General features: G+C 38.3%; 3 protein-coding genes and 1 long non-coding RNA gene across 5 annotated transcripts; 2 read left to right on the top strand and 2 right to left on the bottom strand.

The window, feature by feature from the left end:
- Positions 1-328: 328 nt before the first annotated feature.
- On the bottom strand, positions 329-24467 carry LOC129776007 (uncharacterized). The gene is made up of 4 exons (XM_055781366.1): positions 24420-24467; positions 24143-24338; positions 23675-23834; positions 329-535 (listed from the first exon to the last, which is right to left on the bottom strand). The coding sequence occupies exons 1-4, from the start codon at positions 24431-24433 to the stop codon at positions 384-386; spliced, it is 522 nt and encodes a 173-aa protein (XP_055637341.1). The 5' UTR covers positions 24434-24467; the 3' UTR covers positions 329-383.
- Positions 3705-4535, top strand: LOC129776008 (uncharacterized). Its single transcript, XR_008743044.1, has 2 exons — positions 3705-3847; positions 3903-4535. It is a non-coding gene; the product is annotated as an uncharacterized LOC129776008 (long non-coding RNA).
- LOC129776006 (uncharacterized) lies at positions 5557-7243 on the bottom strand. The gene is made up of 2 exons (XM_055781365.1): positions 6394-7243; positions 5557-6336 (listed from the first exon to the last, which is right to left on the bottom strand). Exons 1-2 carry the CDS (start codon positions 6550-6552, stop codon positions 5584-5586), a joined length of 912 nt encoding a protein of 303 aa, XP_055637340.1. The 5' UTR covers positions 6553-7243; the 3' UTR covers positions 5557-5583.
- On the top strand, positions 16160-17709 carry LOC129776005 (uncharacterized). Of its 2 annotated transcripts, XM_055781363.1 has the most exons (3): positions 16160-16196; positions 16260-17104; positions 17156-17709. In XM_055781363.1, exons 2-3 carry the CDS (start codon positions 16459-16461, stop codon positions 17545-17547), a joined length of 1038 nt encoding a protein of 345 aa, XP_055637338.1. In that variant the 5' UTR covers positions 16160-16196; positions 16260-16458; the 3' UTR covers positions 17548-17709. The 2 variants fall into 2 exon arrangements, with proteins under 2 accessions (XP_055637338.1, XP_055637339.1); XM_055781364.1 differs by lacking the exon at positions 16160-16196 and having other exon boundaries at positions 16245-17104.
- Positions 24468-24971: the final 504 nt, after the last annotated feature.

Below are 24971 nucleotides of genomic sequence, written 5' to 3'. Positions count from 1 at the left end.
TTTACTTCAGCACTATGTCGAAGTGCCAGGTCCCGCGATGCCGGAGCAGAAAAAATTTGAGAAGTCTTGAAGAAATTGTTGCGACGGAAATGGTTAAACTTTTTCGGATACAACAGCTCGTTCGATGCGAGAAGCATGTTTGTTTGATCGCTTCATTTTCCGCCGGACTCTTTTGGGGATACTGTTTTAACCTATAATCAGCAAAGACGTCTTCGTACTGGAGTTAAGTGTGTCTTATATAAATTGTGATAAGACAAACTAATCGGAGATGTTTTCAGCTATTCCATGCATTCGCTGTTTGGATCTTCCAAAACGTTCCGTTCCAATGGTATTACACTAAATTTCAAATTTATACATTCAATTCTTGCGTAAGTGCAAAATATTTATTTACAATCACTTCGGAAGATGACCCGGAATGGAGGAAATGTTTTTCTCGTTTTCCAGAAACGCCAATTTGGTCCCTTCAGTGGCCTCACTACGACTGAACACTCCAAACCGAAACCAATGAAAGCGTCACGATGATTCTTGATGGATGCTTCAATAAAAGAGAAAAAAAATCAGCAATGTGGGAGTTAATCTTTCATCATATTAACAATTTACGGGAACGACACTGCTTCGATATAATCATTCCAAACATTTGTTCATCGGTTTTTGCGATATTTTTATAATACAGGTGCGATAATTTCACTGTTTTCTATTTTAAAATGATTAAGTAAACTGCTATTTCATCATTTAGAAACATATTTTGAGACAGTTCTTTTGTTACAATTTAAAACAAATCAAAAATGTTCGAATCTATATGGATTCGATCGATGTTTTTACATTTTTTTGCTTTTCTTCTTTGCCTACCACTACTTGAACAAAGCAGTCAGGAGACTAACTTCTATTCTACTTACTTTGTACAAATCGAAATTGTACGATTTCGATTTATTAATTTTTATGATGTATGAACCAATTGATCAAATCTTATATGATCTTTTTACTATTAACAACTTTCTGTTGGATTTAAAATAATTGTGATATCTACGCAAGCTGTGCATGAGGCTAAGGCCACGGTGATACTGCCTGCAGCTTCTTACGAAAATAAGGCTGCACGAAAAGCATACAGTGAGAAGTAAACAACCACATAGAGTTGTATTGGTGTGGTTACATTGCTTCCCACTTGCTTCGTTCGAATTCGTCAGCTTTTATCGAATAAAACTGTTTGTTTCTTTTCGTCATTTATCGCACAATCAAATTTTCGTGCGTACTCCGAACCAATGTAACCTTACCCTATGGCTACGGTGATACTGGATCGGAGTACGCACGAAAACTTGATTGTGCGATAACTGACGAAGAGAAACAAACAATTTTGTTCGATAGAAGCTGACGAGTTCGAACCTGAGACGAGACATGACAATGAGGGGCCGATTCCGGACCACTTTTCCTGTCAAACTTGGACCACTTGCAACTCGGCATCTGATTGGCTGGTGAAGAAAATGATTGGCAAAGATAAATATACAAAAATAGGATTTCCAACATTTTCACAGTGTTGCCAAGTATATTCAAAATTGAAATATAGTTGCATTCACAATTCAATTTAGCGCTAATTTCTATAATTGATTCTTTGTATAATTTCGTTTCTATTACGTCCGGTGTTCAGTTCCCGAAGAGTAGGAAACATTGCATCGGAATTTCCACCCTACATCTTTTCGGGATTTTTATGTCATCTAGCATAGCATAATAGCAGTGACCTAGCAGAGAAGAGCATTCAATTGTTTGTTATTTTCCAAATAACAACCAAGGCAACAGAAAAAGTATTTAAAATCATGTTGGAATCTGAATAAATCATACATACCTATAAAAAACCTGAATAAACGCTATGTTATAATTTGGGAATGTATTATTTTGTCAATATTTCAGTACTGTTAGTATTTGAACGATATCAAAGTTAAATTATAAGGCCTTATTTTATGAGGTGTATCCGCGATGACAACGATATAGTGTCGATATCTGGATACGAAATTAGTTTTTTTACAGATCTCGCTACTCGGCCCGAAGGCACTTTAAAATTGCTAAAACCTGAGTGAAAATTTTTACTTGACGTTATTTATTTACTTGAAGCACGTCTTTCTTACCCTAACTTGACTTGTTTTTTATACACTTTCCGATATTCTCACTAAAACTTATCATTATAATATAAAATTATCTTCAGATACAATTTTCGTACGAGATTATTTTACCAAATGAAGGAAGCAAAGTTTTCCATTCACATTGAACACTAATTTGATACGGAGAGGTTAATTTTCATTCATAATTTCTATTTGAAAAGTGTTCATTCTACCTGAAAACCCATCATTTTCTCTAACTCGTGAAACAATATTTAATGGCGTGTCGTTCATTTCGTTTTCATCGTGAAATGTTAACGGTAAGGCCCGAAATCTCTTGATTAATAAAATGAACTTTGAATTCAACTCATGTATTTCAACATATCATATTCCTACTATCAAATCGACGTTTTCGAGCTTTCTTTATTTCTTCACATTTAATTTTTTCGCATACCAAAATAACCGGAAAATACTTATTGTTTGAAATATGTGACATTCGGTTGAAAAATTAATACAAAAAAATGGTGCAGCTCAGAAAATACATGATACGAAGAACACATGTTCTTCATGGGAAAATAATCTTCCGAAATTTTATAACATTTGGCAACCTTCACATCTCGCTTCCCTGTTATCTAGTACTTGGTCGAAGAAAATGCAGAAAGAAGAGTAAGAAGCCAGTTGTCACGTCTTGTCTTAAGGTTGATTTAGACGATGCCAGTCAGCGCTCTAGTTGAAGTATCCAGTGAATAGAGAACAGACAAGTTCGAGGCCAATTACACACAAGTAACTTGAACAAAGTGTCTGTTCTCTGTTCACTGGATACTTCAACTAGAGCGCTGACTGGCATCGTCTAAATCAGCCTTTAGGTTCGAACCAAGGCGACTCTATATATATACCAGGTGAAACAATCATATGAAATGCACTTTCAGCCATAATGGAATTGCTGTTGGTATTGTTTATAAACAGCATCAGAACGCTGCCGGCGGCTCTCTACAAATTGCTGCGACGCTTATTCGAACGATGCCTACTTTGTTCGGCTTTCGCGAATTTATGTGAGAAAGACGGGATGATTTTGTAGAATTTCATTCTCATCTAGTTCATCCACTACTCTCGCATGTGAAAATACAAAAATGGCGTATCCTAGCAATAGCAAAACAAACAACCCCCGCTCCACAAACCGTAATCCCCTTCTCATTGAAGTGATGATGTTGCTTCACCTGTTATACATTTATACAAGCGCCTTGGTTCGAACCAAGGCGCCTCTATATGTACCAGGTGAAACAATCATATGAAATGCACTTTCAGCCATATTGGAATTGCTGTCGGTATTGTTTACAAACAGCAACAGAACGCTGCCGGCGGCTCTCTACAAACTGCTACGACGCTTATTCGAACGATGCCTACTATGTTCGGCTTTTGCGAATTTATGTGAAATAGAAGGGATGATTTTGTAGTATTTCATTCTCATTTCCACACTCTCGCATGTAAAAAGGCAAAAATAGCATATCCTAGCAATAACTAAACAAACAACCCCCGCTCCACAAACCGTAATTCCCTTCTTATTGAAGTGATGATGTTGCTTCACCTGTTATACATTGATATAAGCGCCTTGGTTCGAACGAAGCAATGTAACTACACCAATACAACTCAATGTGGTTGTTTACTTTAACTTTTCTGCATCCAGTATCTAATGGCGGGTTTACATTAGGGAGATCTATAGCTATAGATGGATTTATTCACGTGAAAATAGGTGTAAACGGGTGAGAATAAATATGATACACTTATTCGAGGTATATATAACTTGAATAAATTCAGCATATGTAAACGCTTGTGAATTTCTCACTGGTGAGAAATCACTAAAGTTGGATGCAGTTCTACTTTAGGTGAATAAATTCACCGAAAATATGAATATATTCATTATAGAAGTTCACGCTAGTGTAAACGGTTGATGCGATTTCTATAAATCTCATCATATTTCTTCACATGAATATATCACTAGTCTAAACCCACCCTAAAGGTCCATTTATACGTTGCTAGTAGCTGACTTCACAATGAGCAGCTACTGACCCGGTGAACTCGCTTGACAAATGGTTGACTCGCCTTGTCCGTTCACACAATGTGAGCTGCTGGCAAGAAACTAGATACTACGGCACGGGTTTACCAGAGATGCCAGACGATTTTTCAAATGTTCATCAAATAGTCAGAAACAGCAATCAGGTCCGAATTTGTCAGATGAGGAAAATGAAAATGATAGTAGATTTGCAGAAGGAACAAATACGCCTCGAAAACTAAAATAATGAAGGAAAATCTACTTTTTTATATCGATTATGTATTCTGTTTCTTAGAACAATACTTTTTTTTGCAAGTTGTGAGTGAATTCTGAATGAAAATTGTGCCCGATAATGATTTTATATTCAGATTCCCAATAAAGTTATCTCAAAAAGAAAACGTATTAGTTTTCCAATAATTTTCAAATCTATAAATATCTTCGCACATTTTCAAATATCTTAAAAATAGAGACATGTCAAGACAATGTAAAGATTTGGCATCCCTGATTCGAGCGCTAAATTCTGTTTTTGACGTTTTGAGGGATGCGAGTGCGAGTAAATTCAAAAAACTTTGAAGTAGCTCGCACGCCGAATCACACATGACACTAACTGGAATGATGTGTTCACACGGTGTGAGTAGCTGCACTGCAGTAACTGACTAGATCGACTCGTATGCTTACTCGCACCGTCTGAACCCGGCTTAAGGTATTCCAAGCCGAGTGAAGACCGCATATTATATATTGTGAATTCCCTTTTTATTTCTTTTTTTACGGATATTTTTCTAATAAAAATGGACAACCATGTACTCGATTTGCGTATTCCTAAATTTTGTGAGCATTGCGAGCCGCTGCTTGTAGAGGAAATAGTACTAGAGCGACATCCTTCCACGATGCATTACGGACGATGTGCTGTGATTGGTTACCTGCGCGAAAACAGCTCTTGCTTGGATTCCCTCATGATATCTAGTCTTCCTGAGTAGGTTTGCTACAATGTACAAGCTATAAACCATTAATCATTAACTTGGAAACTGCAGGACAATGCAGCTGGCGGATGGCACATTCCAACTGAGACTTAATTTCGATAACTTCTACGGGCAAACACCTCGGAACTGCACGGTGCGAATATACGGATACGTCCGACTACAGGGGCCAACCGGTTCCTCGATGAACAGTTCGAAAGATTTAGTTCATCATCTTCGGGAACTTCGCTGTAGTTCTGAACAAAACCTTGAAACGGTCATCAGAAAAGAAATTGATGAGATCAGTCGCTCATACATCCCTGTGTTGGAAGTCCATGGCTGCGAGCAGATTCGACAGGCCAGAGAACTTATCGGCTGCAATCTGAGACTAAAGAGAATTAACAAGCAGCTAGGGCTACAATTACCTCCAATGTAAAAACACAAAGTACAACATGCAACCGAATTATAATTGTTAACAAATACTTTATTGTCATTTGAAATGCAAAAATATTGGAAAATGAGTAACTAGAAGGACAAAATCCAAATAACAATCCGATTTAACCTGTTCCAGCAACTTCAATATAAGAGGGTCGGCTGGATTCAATACTTCATTCATCAAAATTGCAATTGAACTCAATTTTAATGGGTATAAACCAAGGAATTTTTTCGTCGGTAAGTTTAGTTTCACTGTTTTAAGAATAGCCTTCAACAATTTTTCCGTTCTCTCATCAGTTTTTTTTCCAGCTAAATAATAACTAACATGTCTAAAAACCTCTGGTATCACAACTATTGCTGCCAAACGACTAAAATTAGGATCGTGAAAGATAATCTCTCGTTCTTCAGATAATATTCTTTCAACTAAAGCATTGAGATTTTCAGGTGACACTGATGTTAGTTTGCAAATAAGAGCTCGTTTGTCGTTGCTCATACTGAAATTCCAAAGGTCTTGCAGGAAATGGTCAAATATTGCATCCTCTTTGAAAGTATCCACAAATGGTTCGATTTGTTCCAATATTTCTAGCAACCGCTGTTCGTTTGGTGGGTTTTGGAAAAGCAATTCAGCTAAACCCATGTTCAAAATAATCGACAATTTGTGAGACACTTTCTGGCAGCAACACATCCGGTTATCGAGATGCAGAGAAGAGAATATTAAACTTGTCCGGTCGTTTCGATACTCTTGCAGCATGTTCTCTAGGTTCTCTTCTGCTACGGTGGTTCCCTTTAAGGTGTGAAGTACAGCTACCTGTAATTATACCGTATATTCATGTTGGCTAATATACGAAACACATCACGCACTTACTAGTGTTCGATCGAACTCAACATCGCCGTCTTCCCAAGCGGAGTCGATTGTCTGTTCTATTGCTTTATCCGATTCTTTTACCTCTGTAGCATCATTGAGTCTGTTGAGCAAAATTCTGTGTCGTTGGCCACAATTGCATGAGTACAATATGGGACCCATCGCTAGCGAACATGTTCAAAACAAAAATCCACATTCAAAACATAACTTTGCTGGCATTGCCATTTATTTGACACCAGTTTCAAATGTAAATAAAGATAGGTGTTAATAAAACAAGTCGAATGTATGCTACACCGATCCTATGACATTTATCTGATTCCGACACCCTTAAGCGGACCTTATGGGCACCAAGGAGCTGGAATTGACAGGTGGTTCGTTTTCGACAGTATAATGATAAGACATGGATGATGCGAGAGGGGATGGAAAATGACAGCGGCTTTTTTGTTTATAAACAAAGTACATCAAATCTTTATGCTACATAGCGGTCCCCACCAACATATACCTACGCTGGGCTGGTTTCAATCGAACTAGCTGTTGTGTCTCACAACCCGAACGATCAGGCGAGTCTCCAGCTAAAGCAGTACGGCACAAGCCCACCGGTTATTAAGAGCCACCTCTTTTATATACCCACTAGCAAAGCTCCCACAATCGCTGAGTTCCCAATCCCAGCAGCAACGGCAACAACCCTCACGTCCCGTAGAACAGCAATGCAGACAATAACTTGCAGCAGTCACCGAAACACTACAATGATGCCAACAGCGTAAACAAAACCAACATTTATGCGCAGCAAACACATAGCGGCATGCACTCCTCATTGCATGCCATTTGTTATCCTCTTTCTCGGAAAACTCTAGCCGTTCGTTTGGCCGCTGTCAATTCGAACTCAAGTAATGGCTGAACCAAGACGGGTCTATGGTACTAGGTGAGGCCGTTTCGTCACTAAGTTGGTTAGGGGAGCGGTATATGAAAACAGTACGGAAGAAAGCAGAAGGGCAATTATTTCCTTGAAGCGTGAAAGAGACAGACTGATCAGGAGCGAGCTTCGGCACAAGCGTATTGCGTTTTGTTTACAAGCAAAACACAGTAGACTTCCAAGATGGCTGAAGAGTGGTTTTAGCAAGTTGGCCCACCTTAGAATATACTTCTACGCGCCTTGGGCTGAACAGCAGTTCTGACATAACGTTCCACCTTATTATACCGCCTTGATGGGTACCAAGACGGGTCTATGGTACTAGGTGAGGCCGTTTCGTCACTAAGTTGGTTAGGGGAGCGGATTATGAAAACAGAACGGAGGAAAGCAGAAGGGGAATTATTTGCTTGTAGCGTGAAAGAGACAGACTGATCACGAGCGAGCTTCGGCACTAGCGTATTGTGTTTTGTTTACAAACAAAACACAGTAGACTTCCAATATGGCTGAAGAGTGGTTTTAGCAGGTTGGCCCACCTTAGGATATACTTCTAGGCGCCTTGATGGGCACCTTACACGATCAACCGGATTGACAATAAGTGTCTTCAATTAGTGATCCCCGATTTTTGATATTAATCGTTCATCAGCTAATCGAATAGTTTTCAGCAGTTTGTTATTCGATACGATTAATCGCCCCAAATAATCGATTAATCGATAAATCGTCACTCCGAAAGAAATAATTAGTTAGACTAATATTTCTCATTTGCTAGAAAGCCATATGGAATCAAAAAAGTGTTCATTTCGCCGAAATCAATTATTATCTTTTACGCTCCCCTTGTAAACAAAGCTTAATTCGCGTTGACGTCATTGAGCATCGTTTACGAACTTAGGGGAGCATCAAAAATAATGATTGATTTTCAGGATAAAACTGCAGCGGCCGTACGTTTTTTTCTATTCTGGGTTTGGATCGATTAATCGACGTAAATTATTCGTTCGCTTCGATTATTGATCGTGCAGTATTCGTTCGATTAATAATCTATTTCTGTAGGAAGTATTCGATTAATCGATTAATCGAACGATTATCGGGGATCACTATCTTCAATATCGTGACAACTAGGCTTTCAACATCTGATCTAACCGCAATCAATATTTTTCCACCTTACACGGTCAATATCGCCCTCCAAGGCGCGTAGAAGTATATCCTAAGGTGGGCCAACTTGCTAAAACCACTCTTCAGCCATCTTGGAAGTCTACTGTGTTTTGTTTGTAAACAAAACACAATACGCTTGTGCCCAAGCTCGCTCGTGATCAGTCTGTCTCTTTCACACTTCAAGGAAAAAATTCCCCTTCTGCTTTCTTCCGTACTGTTTTCATATACCGCTCCCCTAACCAACTTAGTGACGAAACGGCCTCACCTAGTACCATAGACCCGTCTTGATCGCCCTCAACCCGAGACAACGAAAATATCTGCGATGGCTAGTGGCGACATTTGAGTTTGGGATCCAAACTATTCTCTATCAGATTAGAAGGCTAAAAGGCAATTTTCAATTGGTAAAATACTTGGTATTATTTAATTAGTTGAAGCGCGTAGTCCTAACCTTAACCTATTTCCCCTGAATTTTCAGATATTCCTACTAAAATGTATTATTATAATATAACGTCAGTTTCAGACATAATTTTTGTATGGGATTTTCTCACCACTTGCAGAAAAAAAGTGATTTGCATTCACATAGAATACTAATTTGATTCGTAAAAGTTAATTTTCATTCATAATTTACACTTTAGAATTCGGTTTTTATTCTCAAAAATACATCATAATACTCGTTTCACAAATACAGACTGTTCCTTTCAGTTTCAGAGATGCCAGATTATTTTAGTTTGCGGAAATATATGCAAGTTATTATATCTGCAAGCAAATGTTTTTATTCCATAAATGACACTATGACAGTAGAACCCCGATTATCCGCGAGCGGGTGATCCGCCCGCGGATTATTCGTGACTGCGAGTTCCATAGTAAATCAATAGGCCTTTCCGGAATTTGTTAGTGAGTGGTAGGCCAATGCTCTTTTGTTGTGGTCATGGCTTTTACATTATTTAGCCACTGGTATACACGACCTTATAGATGGATAGTTGATTGATTTCTGTATTGATAGAACATAGTTTTTATGTTGAAACATCTCTTTTCGTGTTTGCATTTTTGACGTAGGACTACGTCTAACCGGAAGATATAGGGGGTGAAATGGAAATCTAGGCACTGAACAAGTAGGAAAAAATGCAAGATTTGGAACGCTTATAACTCGAGCATTTCTCAATAGATCGAAAAGGTTTTTGCATCAATTGATAGGAAATATATCTACGCATCTATCATAACGAATAACATTTCATTTTTCTTGAGATAAATAATTGAATAATTGTGAAATATTAAGCATTGTCAAAATGCACTATGTGCCCATTTTTGATAGGTCCATTTTGTGCTCCTCAAATCGTACCGACCAAAACGGGCAACCAGAGCAGCAGCGAAATAGAATGAAGCACGATTGGAAAAGAAAAAGAAAAAAATGAACGAAACATTGGTCGCAGTCTCACACATGCGTAATTCTCGAGCCAGCCAGTCAGCTTAAAAATCCCCGCTCCGCTGCCGTAACGATCATTCTCATTCAAACCGTACACCACATCAGTTCGCATCACAGCACATCAACAAACCAACCCAAGCAACCATGTCTGGACATGGCAAAGGAGGAAAAGTGAAGGGAAAGGCAAAATCCCGCTCGAATCGCGTTGGTCTGGAGTTCCCCGCAAGGGTAGCTAGGCCGAGCGCGTTAGTACCAGTGCACCAGTGCACCTAGTCGGCGTTATATAGTTTCGGCCGCCGAAGTGATCGAGTTAGCTGGCAAAGCTGCTCGCGACGATAAGAAAACCCGGATTCGGAACTGAACAAATTCGGTTCGGTGGACATCAAGACAACAACAGGCAGTTGCAGCGAGTGGCGAGTGGCAAACGCAATCGCAAAACGGCAGCATGTAGCAGAAGAAAAAAGTTTGTTCTTTATACAAACTGCTTTGGTGGCAAATCCAGAACAAGGCGGCATCGAGGGCGTTCGAAATGGCGCTTTTCATGGCCATTAAACCTTCCAAAAAAGAGTTTAGGAAATACAGTTCAATGCTTTCTAAAACAATATCCAAAATAATAATAAAACACAAATTGATTTTTTCATCATTTGTTTGCCAGGATCTGATGAGTATGTGAATTTGGCAGTTGTTCTGAGCTTATTGATAGGGGACTTTCCTGATTATTCAATTTTCACCAATTCTTGAATTGTTTCCAGATTGAAAGTACAGTAATTTACAATTAGTTCGACATTTAGCTAATTGGACGGACATGTAATGCGACTTATTTAGTTGGACATTTTTGTAAACATAGAGATCCAAATTATGACCCCACATTGAAAGTCGACACTGTACCACTGTTATCGCATATGTTCAATTACAGGTTAAAATCGCCTCCAATGCGACACTGAGTGGCGCTTCGGCACGTCGCATTGAATGTAATTTACTGTACAACATGTCACAAAGCTGGATGGGAAGAAATTTTCCAACTGTGAAAGCTGTGGCGAGTGGCAACAAATCGCTAAACAGGAAGGTTTAGCCGAACAAGATGGGAATATCGAGTGATAACAAAACAATAAACTCTTTAGATTGAAGATAATTTTGTGATCCTGAAAAGGACCCTTTTTGGCCTGCATGTGAATCCAACGAGCGAACAAATCGTAATGAATGTATTTTTCTTCTTCTTCTTCTTTGTTTTAAAGAGGCTTTAAACTTTGCAGTTCATTCGCCTCTAGCCCAGTGAAGAGCCATAATAAGACCAGCCCAGAGGGGACTGGCGAAAGGGAAACCAAAACCAAAATAACATCCATCAGATCTGTCCGCTCGATCCTCGAATCAAGAAGAAGGTAGGAAGGGATCCTATGCTTCATAAGATATTTAATATAAGCTGTAAAGGGAAGTAAATATTTAATGATCCGAGGACCAAAGCAGTAACGAAGCACAAGTGACCCAGCGAAAGGCGTGTTCCAAAAACAAAAAAACAAAAAGGCCCTTCTCAGGAGGATAGGAAGGAAAGGAGTGGAAAGGATTTGGGAGGGATTAGTGGAGTGGAAGGGGGTGGGAGTGGTATGGGAAGGAAAGAGGGGAGGAGTGGGGTGTGGGGTGGGGTGAAATGAAATGAAATACAGTTTGAATAGATAATAAAGTATAGTGGTTTTGAATTTAATGGTGTATAGTAGAGCTGAAAAATGGAGAGGTTTATTTAATGAATTTATCCTCCTTGGTGTGTGTGGCTGTAGGAATAGGAAGTTGATGTATTTTTTTGCCATCGCTCCCTTTTAACGCTCATTCGTTCGTCTCGTTGGACTCGCCCCTCTGGCTGAGTCTGCCGATTTGTCTCTATCCTGTGAGTGTGTACCGCTAGAGTATAAAACACGCGGACCCCAAAAAAAAAATCTTATTTTCTTTCAAACCGTAAACCCGTGTGGTTGTACGTCATCGGCATCGTGGACGTAACAAAGGAGGACAAGTTAAGGGAAAGGCAAAGTCTCACTCGAACCGTGCAGGTCTCCAGTTCCCTGTTGGTCGCATTCACTGATTGCTTCGCAAGGGTAACTAGGCCGAACGGATTGGTGCCGGAGCACCAGTATACCTAACAGCGATTATAGATTTTCGGCCGTCAGAGTGCTCGAGTTGGCTTGCAAAGCTGCTCACGACGATCAGAAAACCCGCATCAAGAACAAAGCAGCTTCGGTTCGGCGCTCATCAAGGCAACAATTAGTTTCAGTGAGTGGCAAAGTGTTTCTCCGGCACGTCGCATTAAATGTAATTTACTGAACAACATGTCCCAAGCTGGATGGGAAAAAAATTTCCAACTGTGAAAGCTGTGGCGAGTGGCAAACGCAATAACTAAACAGGAAGGTTTAACCGAACAAGATGGGAATATCGAGTGATAACAAAAACACAACACCAAAGGTTCTTTTCAGAACCATCAACATATTCATAAAGAGTAAACAGTAAACTAATCCTTTTTTCAGGTAGACACGTAGGAGAAGAAAATAAAACAATATATTTAAAATATATATTTAACAAAAGCTGTCCCCTTTGTATAGTCCTACGTCACTCCGGTTATGTCCCCGACATTACCCACCGTCTTTTTTGTCCTTTAATGGGTCATCCGCGATTTTCGTTAATCGCGGTGAGTTTGCCCGACTATTCCGCGGATAATCGGGATTCTACTGTAGCTTGAATTAACACATGATGTTTTTTCATCTGTGATTTTCCCAGATCTTTTCATTCTCCAAATTTTATAGCGAAGTGTGAAGAAACACACAACCCGCTCACTAGCGCAAAGAATGACCGAGTTCAACGTTAAAAAATTCCTAAAACGTTGTTAAGTTTCATCCACTCTCTCACCATCACATTGTCAGTTTACTTTGAAATTTTGATTTGTATCGTGAAAAGTACCGTATTTTGTTATTCAAAGTATCGGTTTTCCAAACCAAAAGCTTCCATTTATGATTCCTACAATTTCAGTAGTTTATAAATTTTAATTGCAATCGCAAAAAAAGACTAACAAAAATTAAATGTGCGCTTGCATATCTGGCAACTCAGTCTGGAAGTCCGTGAGGTAAAATGTCAACATCATGCATTCATATGAAATGTCACGATATTGGGAAAATCACAGATGAAAAAACATCATGTGTTAATTCAAGCTACAGTAGAATCCCGATTATCCGCGGAATAGTCGGGCAAACTCACCGTGATTTACGAATATCGCGATGACCCATTAAAGGACAAAAAAATGCAAACACGAAAAGCGATGTTTCAACATTAAAACTATGTTCTATCAATACAGAAATTAATCAACTATCCATCTATAAGGTAGTGTACACCAGTGGCTAAATAATTTAAAAGCCATGACCACAACAAAAGAGCATGGGCCTACCACTCACTAACAAATTCCGGAAAGGCCTATTGATTTACTATGGAACTCGCAGTCACGAATAATCCGCGGGCGAATCACCCGCTCGCGGATAATCGGGGTTCTACTGTCATAGTCTCATTTATGGAATAAAAACATTTGCTTGTAGATAAAATAACTTGCATATATTTTCGCAAACTAAAATAATCTGGCATCTCTGAAACTGCCCAGCAAACATTAAATCGTATAACTTTGCACATGATAAGTCACATATAATTTCGTATCAAATCACAATCGCATAAAATATCAATCAAAATATCGATCATATATATCTAAAATCGCATAAAATGCAAAAACACGATTTTCCATGTCATCGATGGATTGAGTGGTAACGTTGTCGTATCAAATCGCATATCAGTCCAAAAAGCATCGCATATCGTTATATACGGCTTTATATGCGTACAAAATATGGCATATACGTATATCGCCTCCACTTTTGTGTGTATATGCTAGTTATCTGCATCATATATCATACAAATGTGTCTTGGTTGTATGTATATCGCCTCCAATTATAGCTATTCATACGACTTAATGTTTGCTGGGTGAAAGGAACAGTCTGTATTTGTGAAACGAGTATTATGATGTATTTTTGAGAAGAAAAACCGAATTCTAAAGTGTAAATTATGAATGAAAATTAACTTTTACGAATCAAATTAGTATTCTATGTGAATGCAAATTACTTTTTTTCTGCAAGTGGTGAGAAAATCCCACACGAAAATTATGTCTGAAATTGACGTTCTATAATAATAATACATTTTAGTAGGAATATCTGAATTTAGTGGACATGGATACTATCAAAAGTAGACACAGAATCGCAGATATGACTTTCTTCTGTGAACTATTGAGCGGACGGATAAGAAGCCCGTGTCTCTACGAACGGATAAATTTTAACACCAGCCCCGTTTCTCTTCGTCGCCGGAGAATTTTTGATCCACCTCTGAGGTCCAGAAATTACACCCAACACGAACCTACAACTCGATTCATGCGTGAGTTTAACATGCTGCAAGAAGTGATTTCCATAGATATGACAACAGAAGAAATTCGAAGAAGACTACGATTATTTTTAAGAGGTCAGCTAAATGTATAAGTGATGATGTGTTTTATTTCTGTTTTCATGTTTAATTTTTATGATGAGTTTTATTTTCCATGTTTAGTTTTTAAGAAAGATAACGGGCTTGCAGCCTATAATCTAATCTAATAAACAATAAACAATATCTGAAAATTCAGGGGAAATAGGTTAAGTTAAGGTTAGGACTACGCGCTTCAACTAATTAAATAATACCAAGTAGATATTTTCATTCAAATCTTGCCAATTGAAAATTGCCTTTTAGCCTTCTAATCTGATAGAGAATAGTTTGGATCCCAAACTCAAATGTCGCCACTAGCCATCGCGGATATTTTCGTTGTCTCGGTTTGAGGGCGATATTGGCCGTGTAAGGTGGAAAAATATTGATTGAGGTTAGATCAGATGTTGAAAGCCTAGTTGTCACGATATTGAAGACACTTAAGGTGGCCGTACACTGTTTGCCCGGAGTTCAAATATTTGATTTTTTTTGACAGATAAGGTTTAATTTGATATTTGTACAAACACTATTTTGTTTGCCACTCTTCAATTTTAAAAAGTAGTAAACAGTATCAAACACCGAACATGGAAAAAAATCAACTGAAATATCCAAGGTAACCTAACCATGTACCGACAGGTTCGAAGAACAGACTGAAAAAATATTTTAGGCATCCAATAATTGAATATTTGCTTGTCGTGTTTTGTGTAGAATATATTTGATCAGTACACGTTGACCAAATTTTATCTGTCAAAAAGAGTCAAATATTTGGCTTCGGTCAAACAGTGTATGAGCACCCTTATTGTCAATCCGGTTGATCGTGTAAGGTGCCCAAAAAAGTTCATCATCGACATCACGATATATCAGATGGTGGTAAATTGGTAATTCACGATGACAGTGGCAAGGTGTCGACGTCTGGTGGCGACTTCAAATTAGGGCCATAATTTGGGTCCCAAACTCGTTAGTGTAATCTCTATCAGATTAGAAGACACGAAGCCGGGTTTTAAATTTTAAAACTTGAATGAAAATTTTCACATCATGTTATCTAATTACTTGAAACACGTATTTCTGATTTTCATTCAACCATATGGCTATACAATTCCAACATTGTTACTGTTTTTTTTTCATTATAAAATAAAGTTGTCTTCATAAACAATTCTCGTATGAGACTTTTTACCCACCTGCAAACAAAAATGTTTTAAATTTGAATAGAATACTAATTTGATATAGAAAAGCTAATTTACATTCATAATTTTATATTTTGAAAACGTTCATTCCAACTGAAAATCAGCTATTCTTTGACGTTCCCCTAAACTAAATGAAGCTCAACGCCGTCAACGCGGATCGCTGTTCTGAAGAAAACAAGTACTTTTGACGTTTGAGATGTTGGCACCAAAAACATGGCGGGTGCCATACAGCAAGACGGGTCTATGGTACTAGGTGAGGCCGTTTCGTCACTAAGTTGGTTAGGGGAGCGGTATATGAAAACAGTACGGAAGAAAGCAGAAGGGGATTTTTTTCCTTGAAGTGTGAAAGAGACAGACTGATCACGAGCGAGCTTGGGCACAAGCGTATTGTGTTTTGTTTACAAACAAAACACAGTAGACTTCCAAGATGGCTGAAGAGTGGTTTTAGCAAGTTGACCCACCTTAGGATATACTTCTACGCGCCTTGCCATACAGCTGATTGGGAACGATGCCAAAAATTTAGCACACCTGTAGATATATCAAACTACGTTGGGCTTTGTGCATGATGATCCGCCATTTTTGATACGTTCATCGAAGCGAACGAAGCATTCTCATGTGATTTGTGAATTTTGAATCGTTTATCTTGTTACTGACTGAAATTATAATTACTATCAAATTGTTTCAGATTTGCCGTACCGAGAATGTTGTAAAGCTGTCACGAAGTAGATCGGTGTGTGGGATACGTTCCAATCGAAGATCCTTATTTTTATCGTATCGCAAACCTCCGACAAGACAAGAAAGACATTTTCTCCGTCATTAATTTGAAATATTCACGTTAACATCGAAAAAAGCGTTTCGTTTGTAGCGTTCATGACAGTATAATTATGCAAATGTCGAATATAGGAAATCAAAACAAAAGCATGCTCCAAGGTGCGGAAAAGGAAGGCTATCGATGTGGGATTTGCGGTGGCTTATTCGGAAAACCCTATCTGTTGAAATCCCACGAACAAAAGGTGCACCATTCACAACAAACGGAAGATCCAAATCCACCGCAGCCGCCGCTAAGCACAATGTCGATTGTTATTCCGGCAATACAAACGCCTGCTATGGGTGTAGCGAAGGCTCGTGGAGAAACTCCGTTTGCAGTTTTGTATATGATTGATGAATTGCCACTGATTGTGCGGGTGATGGACCATGGCAAGTACAACATTTTAAAAGTAGCCCAAAGCTCTGATTTCTTTGGGTCTGAAGGGGGTAAGTCTTTTCTGGATGAAACCAGAAGCGTTACAATTGCGGTCGTGGCCATGGTTCATCAAAAGATCGATCAATACGGTAAACGCTGTTTCGAGATAACTGGGCCTGTCCCGAGCTTCCAGAAAGAATCGATGCCTTTATCTTCAACTGAAGAATCCCATAATGTTATACAGCGATCACTTAGCAGTGAAAATATGTGCAAAACTTTAACACAACTGAACGCTCCCGATTATTTGCCGTTTGGAGAAGCTTCTCAAAATGCTTCCAGCTCGTCAGGTTGTTATGTAGCCCTTAACCAATACCAATCATAACGGGTTCTTTTTTCAGCTATGCCATTAATTGAGATAGCAGAGCCACAACCATCCACTTCAGGAATGAACGTTTTGAAACGAAAAATTAACCGAAAAACTAATTCAACGTTGTCACGGAAGAATCCAAAAGTAATTGCACTTGTAAATGAGTCAAATCAAAATACTCCAACTGTAGAATCTAGAACTTACAAAAGAAACTTCCAAAACATCGCTACGGGATCCTTACTTTCACCGGTACGTGAAAATAACCGAAGTAACCGAATTAGTGTTCAAAATTTTTATCAAATGGAAGTAGAGGATTCTCTGGCCAACTTAAACGTATGGGATCTGATTCAAAGGGACGATAAAATGTTGCTCGATTCAAGTGACATTTTGGAAGACATTGGAGCCTCAAATGGAGAAATTTAAACAAAAATAATTGGAAAATTCCCTTAACGGGATAGAGATCCATCATGCTGTAATGGTTTGGTTGAATTCATTTGAGTTTCACTTTGAGTTAGGGTCTGAACGCCTTTAAGTTCATCTGAATTACATACAAGAATAAAAGTAGTATTAAGGCACCTAATATTTGTTGCAGAGCAAAAAATCGCACATTGTCCATATATTTAGTTAATTCGAAGTCAATGGGCCTGATTCTTCTGCGCGAATGGAATGTGACAGCAATGAACTTCTCAAACAGCCTGATTCTGCGTGGCGTGTGAGGTGAGATGACAATTGTCACTTATGTCACGCAATTCCACCAGGCGTATGCCGTAAGATATCTCACTTGAATGAACTCTCACCACATTCCCACTCTCAAATATACGTGACGATTGTCATGTGAACTGGGATTTCTAGGTGACAATCGTCGACATGTGTTGAGGTGCCGACATCGCAAAAAACAAATAGAAAATGGAAGAGGAATAATAAGTGTCTTTTTGGGTCGTAGAAAATCGATAGTAATGGTATTGTATGTATCAATTAGGCTGAAGTTCATTTATAACAATTAGTATCATATTTTCTAGTAATAGTAATACAGTCAACTCTCCCAAACTCGATGATCTGTAGCTCGATATTTTCCGTAGCTCGATGGATTTCATGGCACCTTCGATTGATTTTACAAGCATTCTCCACTCCATAACTCGATACCTCCCTAACTCGACGGTCCCTCGGATATCGAGCTAGAGAGTGTTGACTGTAGTAATAGTAATAGTAATTATAATAGTATTAGTAAAAGTCATAGTCATAGTCGTAGTCGTAGTAATAGTAATAGTAATATTAATAGTAATAATAACATGCGCCAATAACACCGGCTGAGTGTATCCTATGGCTCACCTCCCCTACTAATACATTCCTTGGTCTATTCTGCGCATCGGGTGATACGAAACGACAGTTGTCAGTTCACCATCACGGGAATCATTTCACCCGATTCCAAAAGTTTACTCACTTCAAGTGAGAGGTTCATTTCTTAATAAGTGACTGGATGAATCGTAAGAGACGAGGCGTTCATTCGACTGGTTATCAAATCGGTGAATTCGGATTTTTGTGTGTTAGTGCACCAGGGATGCCAGGTGAATTTTAAAAAAATCATGATGGAAATACCTTCACAGTAAGCCAAACTTCTCAAAAATGAAGTCATGTCTTCAAATCTGGCATCTCTACTGATAGTACATTGTTTTGAATTGGGTTTGCTTCTAAAAAAGTGGAATTTGAATTGAAACTAGAGTTAGTATCAATTGCTATGAGTTCTTTTGAGTTTTGGTGGACTGATGACGAGGATGATGACGAAGGTACGTATATGCAGACTACAATTATGCACCTGGAAAGACGGAAACTGAGAGACAAATGTAATCCTCTCGAGATACCACATGATACGTAAGTTTTTATTCAAATTGAGCACAATTAAATTTTTAATTTGGGTCTGATTTCAGGTTTGTAAGTTATTTTCGAGTCTCAAAAGATCTTTTTAAATATCTACTGAATATAGTAAATCAGTGGTTGTTGGATCTTCATCGGTGCTGTCAATAATTAATCTATCAGCAGCGTTGAGATTCTTCGCTGAAGGCTGTTACCAAAGAGGCGTAGCAAATGATTTGTTCGCGGGAATGGCGCAACCCACACTGTCGAAGGCTTTAGAATCCATAATTTCCATTTTGGAAACGGAAGTTTGTCCAACTGCCATACAATTTCCTCTGGATGAAGAGGAAAAAAACGCGATTAAATATGGCTTTTATGAGAGAACAGGATTCCCAGGAGTAATTGGGTGTGTTGACGGTACCCATATTCGGATTATTTCGCCTTGTGCTAATGTTCAGCATTTATATTACAATAGAAAAGGATTTCACAGTTTGAACGTCATGTTGGTATGTATTTCTCTGATATATTGTTAAGATCTCTATTATTTGCTTCTTTATTTTATATAGGTCTGTGATCATAAACAAAGAATCCGCTACGTAGATGCCAACAACCCTGGTTCTAACCATGATTCCTTTATTTGGAATAAAAGTCCATTAGATAGTGTACTAAATGAGAAGCACGAAAATGGTGAAAGAAATACGTGGCTTTTAGGTAAGCATTTTCAAACAATGTGCATGGTTGTACAAAAAAAAAGTTTAATTACAGGAGATGCTGGATACCCCTTGAAGTCCTATTTGATTACACCGTTTCGCACTTCTATCAGTGCACCAAATTTTCAACACACCAAATTCAATGAAATACATTCAAAAACAAGGATAATTGTTGAGAGAACCATCGGAGTCATGAAAAATGTATTTCGATGCACTTTAGGCGCTCGCCAACTGCACTACAAACCAGAGAAGGCAACTCGGATTGTGAACGTGTGTTGTGCTCTACATAATCTTAGGCTGCAGTTCAATGTACCGACAAATGACGAAGACTGGTTGCCGATAGAAAATACTGAAATGATTAACCAAATAATGAAATCAACATTTCAGCCATCGACACTCGACAACAAATTTTGAGCTCCATTACTTAACATTATAATAGTTTTGTGAAAATTATATATTGATATAAAAATCACTTCAACAAAACAAAATCTCAATGAATCCTTCAAACTTCCAGAAAATTTCAGATTAACATAGTTTATTTCAAAGGAGCTTCATATACCGTTTCATTTCCCTGATTCACAACTGAGTGAAAGTATTAATTAAAGAATTGCAGAGTTATCAAATGTATAATAATATTTATTTAGTCTTCATTCTTCCCTGCATGGCGTTCGAGTAGACATAACTTCTTCTTTTTATATTCCAACAGTTGTATTTTATGTTGCAACTCCTCCTGCCTCTGCTTCTCCTTTCGCAACTTGTACGCCTGACATTCCTTGGCCTGTTGTTCTTTGAGCTTGAACGTCTTCCTTGCATAACGGGCACATTCTTCGGAGTTTGCAACCATTCGCTTGAGGTACTTTGTTTGCTCAACTTACATATTTAGGCGGTTGTCTGTATTGTCGAGAATTTCACGCTTGCGTTTGTTTTGGCTTTTATGATTTCTGTTGTTCTTTGCGTTCTCAATATCGTCTGTTTGTAACTCATCTAACTGAGAGCCTTGCTCATTCACATCGTTCATCAGGGGTATTGGTATTTCCAGTGATGATGACATAAGACTGGATAAACCTAAAACAGAACCTATGTGATCAATTTATTGTAGTTTTTGAATTAATTTCGAATTAATTTAAAACGAATTTCATGCCAACTCGACTGGCCGTTAACACCATCTCAGATATCAGTGAAAAGTTGTGGTGTAAACACCTCTTTTAAGGGTCTTTCAAGCAGCTTTGCATACTTGAAATATTGAAAAAAAATTAGACTACTTTTTAAAAAGGGCCAAAACAATGTTTCATTATTTTTTACAATAAATTATAACTCAAAAAATATAAACCTACAAAATTTTGGTCAATGGATGAAATGTAGGAAATTGTGTTTTATTGAAAAAAAAAATTTCGCTTAAGAAAAAATGTTTTAAAAATTAAAACTCATTTTTCTAGAAAATGTTGAATTCTCAAAAAAATATAAGAATACAACTTCCAACAATTCATCTGTGCATCGGAAGATGGGCACTTTTACAGGGAAAATATATTTCTTACAACTTTTTCATGTTTCCTTTGGAAAAAACAGGAAGTGGGTTATATCTGTGGTATAACCGCAAGGGTGACGTAGGACTATCGTTGATTTAGTGATCATTTGTTTGAAGTTGTATCTGAATCAATTCATAATGAATGGATGAATGAATAAATTGCAAGATTGCTGAAAGTTCTTGTAAATCTGTGAGCGGATGAGTATATGTATAAAATTATCATATATATTTAGAAAACTTCAATTGAACTCTTCCAAAGTTGTGAAGTGCTCCTGAAAATAACCGGCTTGGTGTTATGTGGACCTGAAATGAGTGATTGCCAGATGGTTTGATTGGTGAGCCCATGTACGAAACGAAACAATTGTGTGTATGGGTATGTGTATGTGGTGGGTGCACCGATGCATCAAACGGAACCAATTTTCTGGCCAGGTCAGGCCAGGTGATGAATCTGTCGATCCCTCGATCCCTCGCCGTCCAGCTCGTTCCGCTTGTTCAGCTCGTTCAATAACGATCTTGTCTTGTCGATGTTCTCACGAAAAATGAATGCGTTTCACCACCAGAATATCGCTTAAGTATGCTTTTTGTCCGGAGTCAGGAGTGGTTTACGATGGCAATTTGGAAGGCAAACTAGAGGCGAATGAACTCTCTGAGTTTGAAACTTTCGGCGACTGAGCAATAATCGATTGAAAATTATGTTTTTCGCGATGCGAAACATTTTCCGTTGCACGCGCATCCAATATTGGAAACGAACATATCCTACTGATGGGGAAGAATAATCTTCAGAAGCTTTCCTGCTAATTGAACTTGATTGAAAAATAAAAAAACAAATGTATTTGGTCGCAGCGTTATATGTTAGGAAACATTTAAAAAAAACTCTTTCGGATGAATGTATTTTTCAATTCCCAGGGGAACTGGCAGATTATTTTTCAGCAACAATAAAATTTTCTCAGATTCTCTTCGATACTCGAAGCCCACCAGTGGTTAATGCTAACTCGATAAGCACCTGTTAATTGCACTTGATTAAAAAATCACAAATTCAAATGTATTTGGTCGCATATGTTATATGTTAGAAAACATTAAAAAAAACTCTTTTACATGAATGTATTTTTCAATTCCCATGGGCAGATTATTTCCCTGGCAGATTATTTTTCAACAACGACAATATGTTTCCGGAATCTTCTCGATGCTGGATGACATTTAAACGAAAGAATTTCCGCACGTATATATGTGTGTGTGGCGGCTGCTTCGATGTCTCAAACGGAACCTTTTTCCGATGTTGATACTCTCTCGGTCGTCTTCTCTTTTTCTTCTGATGGATCGGCTTTTTTGCGCTCCCTCACAGTTCCAAACTGAATGCGAATCTTCTCGATGCTGGATGGCATCCGAACAAGAAAAGTTCCGCGCGTGTATGTGTGTGTGCGGCGGCTGCTCCGATGTCTCAAACGGGAACCGTTTGTGGCAGCACTCTCCTCCTGATGGATTCCCTTCTGACCTAAGGTGCACCAAAAGTCTCTTGGTGACACCGTTCATCAGCGCTTTCATGATGAACTTCACCACCAGCTTCACCACAACAGCGACAACATGCTCCAATCGCTGTTCAATTAGAACTGAGTGGATTTCCGAGCGGCGCTCGCTTATATACCGATTGGTGATTTCAATAGCCTGTTTTGAAAGCAGTTTTAAGACTATTGAAACAAGTTTTTAGATCAAAAAGTAAAAAGTATAGAACGCGTAGACATTTTATCTTTCGAATGAAGTGTTTATCATACCATTTCGTTCAGTTGTTTAGGAGCTATTAACGCTCAAAATCTCGGTCGCCGGCGTAACGCTTTCGTTTTCGAAACTTTGATTTTACACCCCGGTATAGAAATGAAAGACGTAGTCCTACGTCAAAATACAACTAATTTTGTTTGCAGTCAAGAAAGCGATCAAGTGTATTCCACAAAGTTTTAGATCTTATGAAATCTTTAGAAATATGAACTTTAGTAGAAGACGTGAACTTTTATCTTTGATGGTTTTTGACATTTTTATATGGAAACTCCTGAAAAAATATTGTTTTACTCATAACATTTTTGTGTGTAAATTCTCGCGTTTGACATGTTTATAAATAGAAAAAAGGTAGCAGAGCATCGCGATAATTTATACATAAAAATGTTACGAAATTAACATTAATAGTAACTTTTCAATAAAAATAAAAATAGTTGTTCAAAAAACTTCTTCCCTGTAAAAGTGCCCATATTCCGAAGTATCGGTGACTTGTTGGAAATTGTATGGGCTATTCATATGTATTTTTTCAAAAATTTAAAGAAAAAACATGTTTTCGAGAAGTATAAATTTCACCTAGTATGAGAATTTTTTTTGAGAAAAATGTGTTTACACCCACAGCGTTTCACTGTTATCTGAGTTGGAGCTGCCAACTCCTAAGACGAGTTGGCATGAGATTTGTCATAATGAAAATACTCACCTGATTGGTAAACCGCGCAATCGAGAGGCAACAAACTTTCTACCGCTTCCTCTGTCGATGATAAATTTATTAATTGGTTGGGTCCGCCACCAGTCGCTTCTGTCTCGCGTTTGTTATGTGCGAGCTTGCGCTTTACTTTTAATTTAAAATCTGTCCAAACCTACAAAAAGTTCAACGAAAATGGATTGATAATTAAAAATTCAACTATTTGTATTTAACACGTTGAGCCCCGACCTAAATAGGAGACCGACAATGAGCTCTTTGACTGGCCCGTGTCGGTCCCAGCGAATCGATAGTGGACTTTTCTGAATATCATTTTGCAACTTTGTTGTTGCCGTTCCCAATGCCGACACTCTCCGAACGAATAGTCTACTGTCGGTCTGGTGAGATCGGCGTAAAAAAGATGGAATATTCAGTGCCAGGGACCGACGCGGGGCTTAACGTTTTAACTAATTTTAATCCACTTACCTTTTGCCATTCATGAACCGACCGCGTCGGAGGTCCGAGACTATTCAAGCCAGTGGTCAGATCGTTCCGAATTTCCAAATAGGATTCTCTCGTTATTCGCGAAGCTTCGCAAAATTTTAGTCCCTTCGCAACAGCAGGATGTGCTTCCATCCGGGCCACCATAAGTTCGAACTGCTTGCAGTTTGTCACTCGCATTCTGAAATTCGATGAAATATTGAACATATCATATGTATTGCATTAATAGTATAGAATTTTCCTCGACAAAATCTATGCTTACCGTTTCGCTTCCATTTTAACTCTATATTTTGCGCTGTCGACACCTGAAAACGTATCGACGATTATCACATAGAAACGTCATTGAAATGCAACAATCCTCGATATATATCGACTGTAAGAATAATGTGAGAGTCCATCCTAGTTCATTAGCGGTTGCTTTTCTCACTTATTTTGCTAGTGAGAATCGCATGGAATAAATGACAACTGTCGTTTCACACCACCCGCCGCGTAGAATAGAACCATCCTAAATTCCCGAGACATTTATGAGAGGTCGTAGAGTTCTCTGCATCTCTCTTAAGTAAATGTCGAACTAACATTCCTTCCTTTTCCTTAGCAGTTGCAAGGACAATTCTTAACTGTTGGAGAAAGCATGCCTTCATCTAAGAGATATTACCAATCATCAGCAACGGATGAGGGCTAGTTTTTGACTTAACAGTTCTGAATTCGTACCACCTACGATATTGTGCAACTTGCTCAATGCTAATGCTAATCAATAAATTCAATTTATCTTCAATTTTCACAGTGCGAGTGACGAATTGCAAGTAGTTTGATT

Source organism: Toxorhynchites rutilus, chromosome 3 (assembly GCF_029784135.1).
Source record: "Toxorhynchites rutilus septentrionalis strain SRP chromosome 3, ASM2978413v1, whole genome shotgun sequence".
Lineage (NCBI taxonomy): Eukaryota > Metazoa > Arthropoda > Insecta > Diptera > Culicidae > Toxorhynchites > Toxorhynchites rutilus.
Note: the sequence above shows the minus strand (reverse complement) of the source record. Positions and strands in the feature narration are given on the sequence as shown.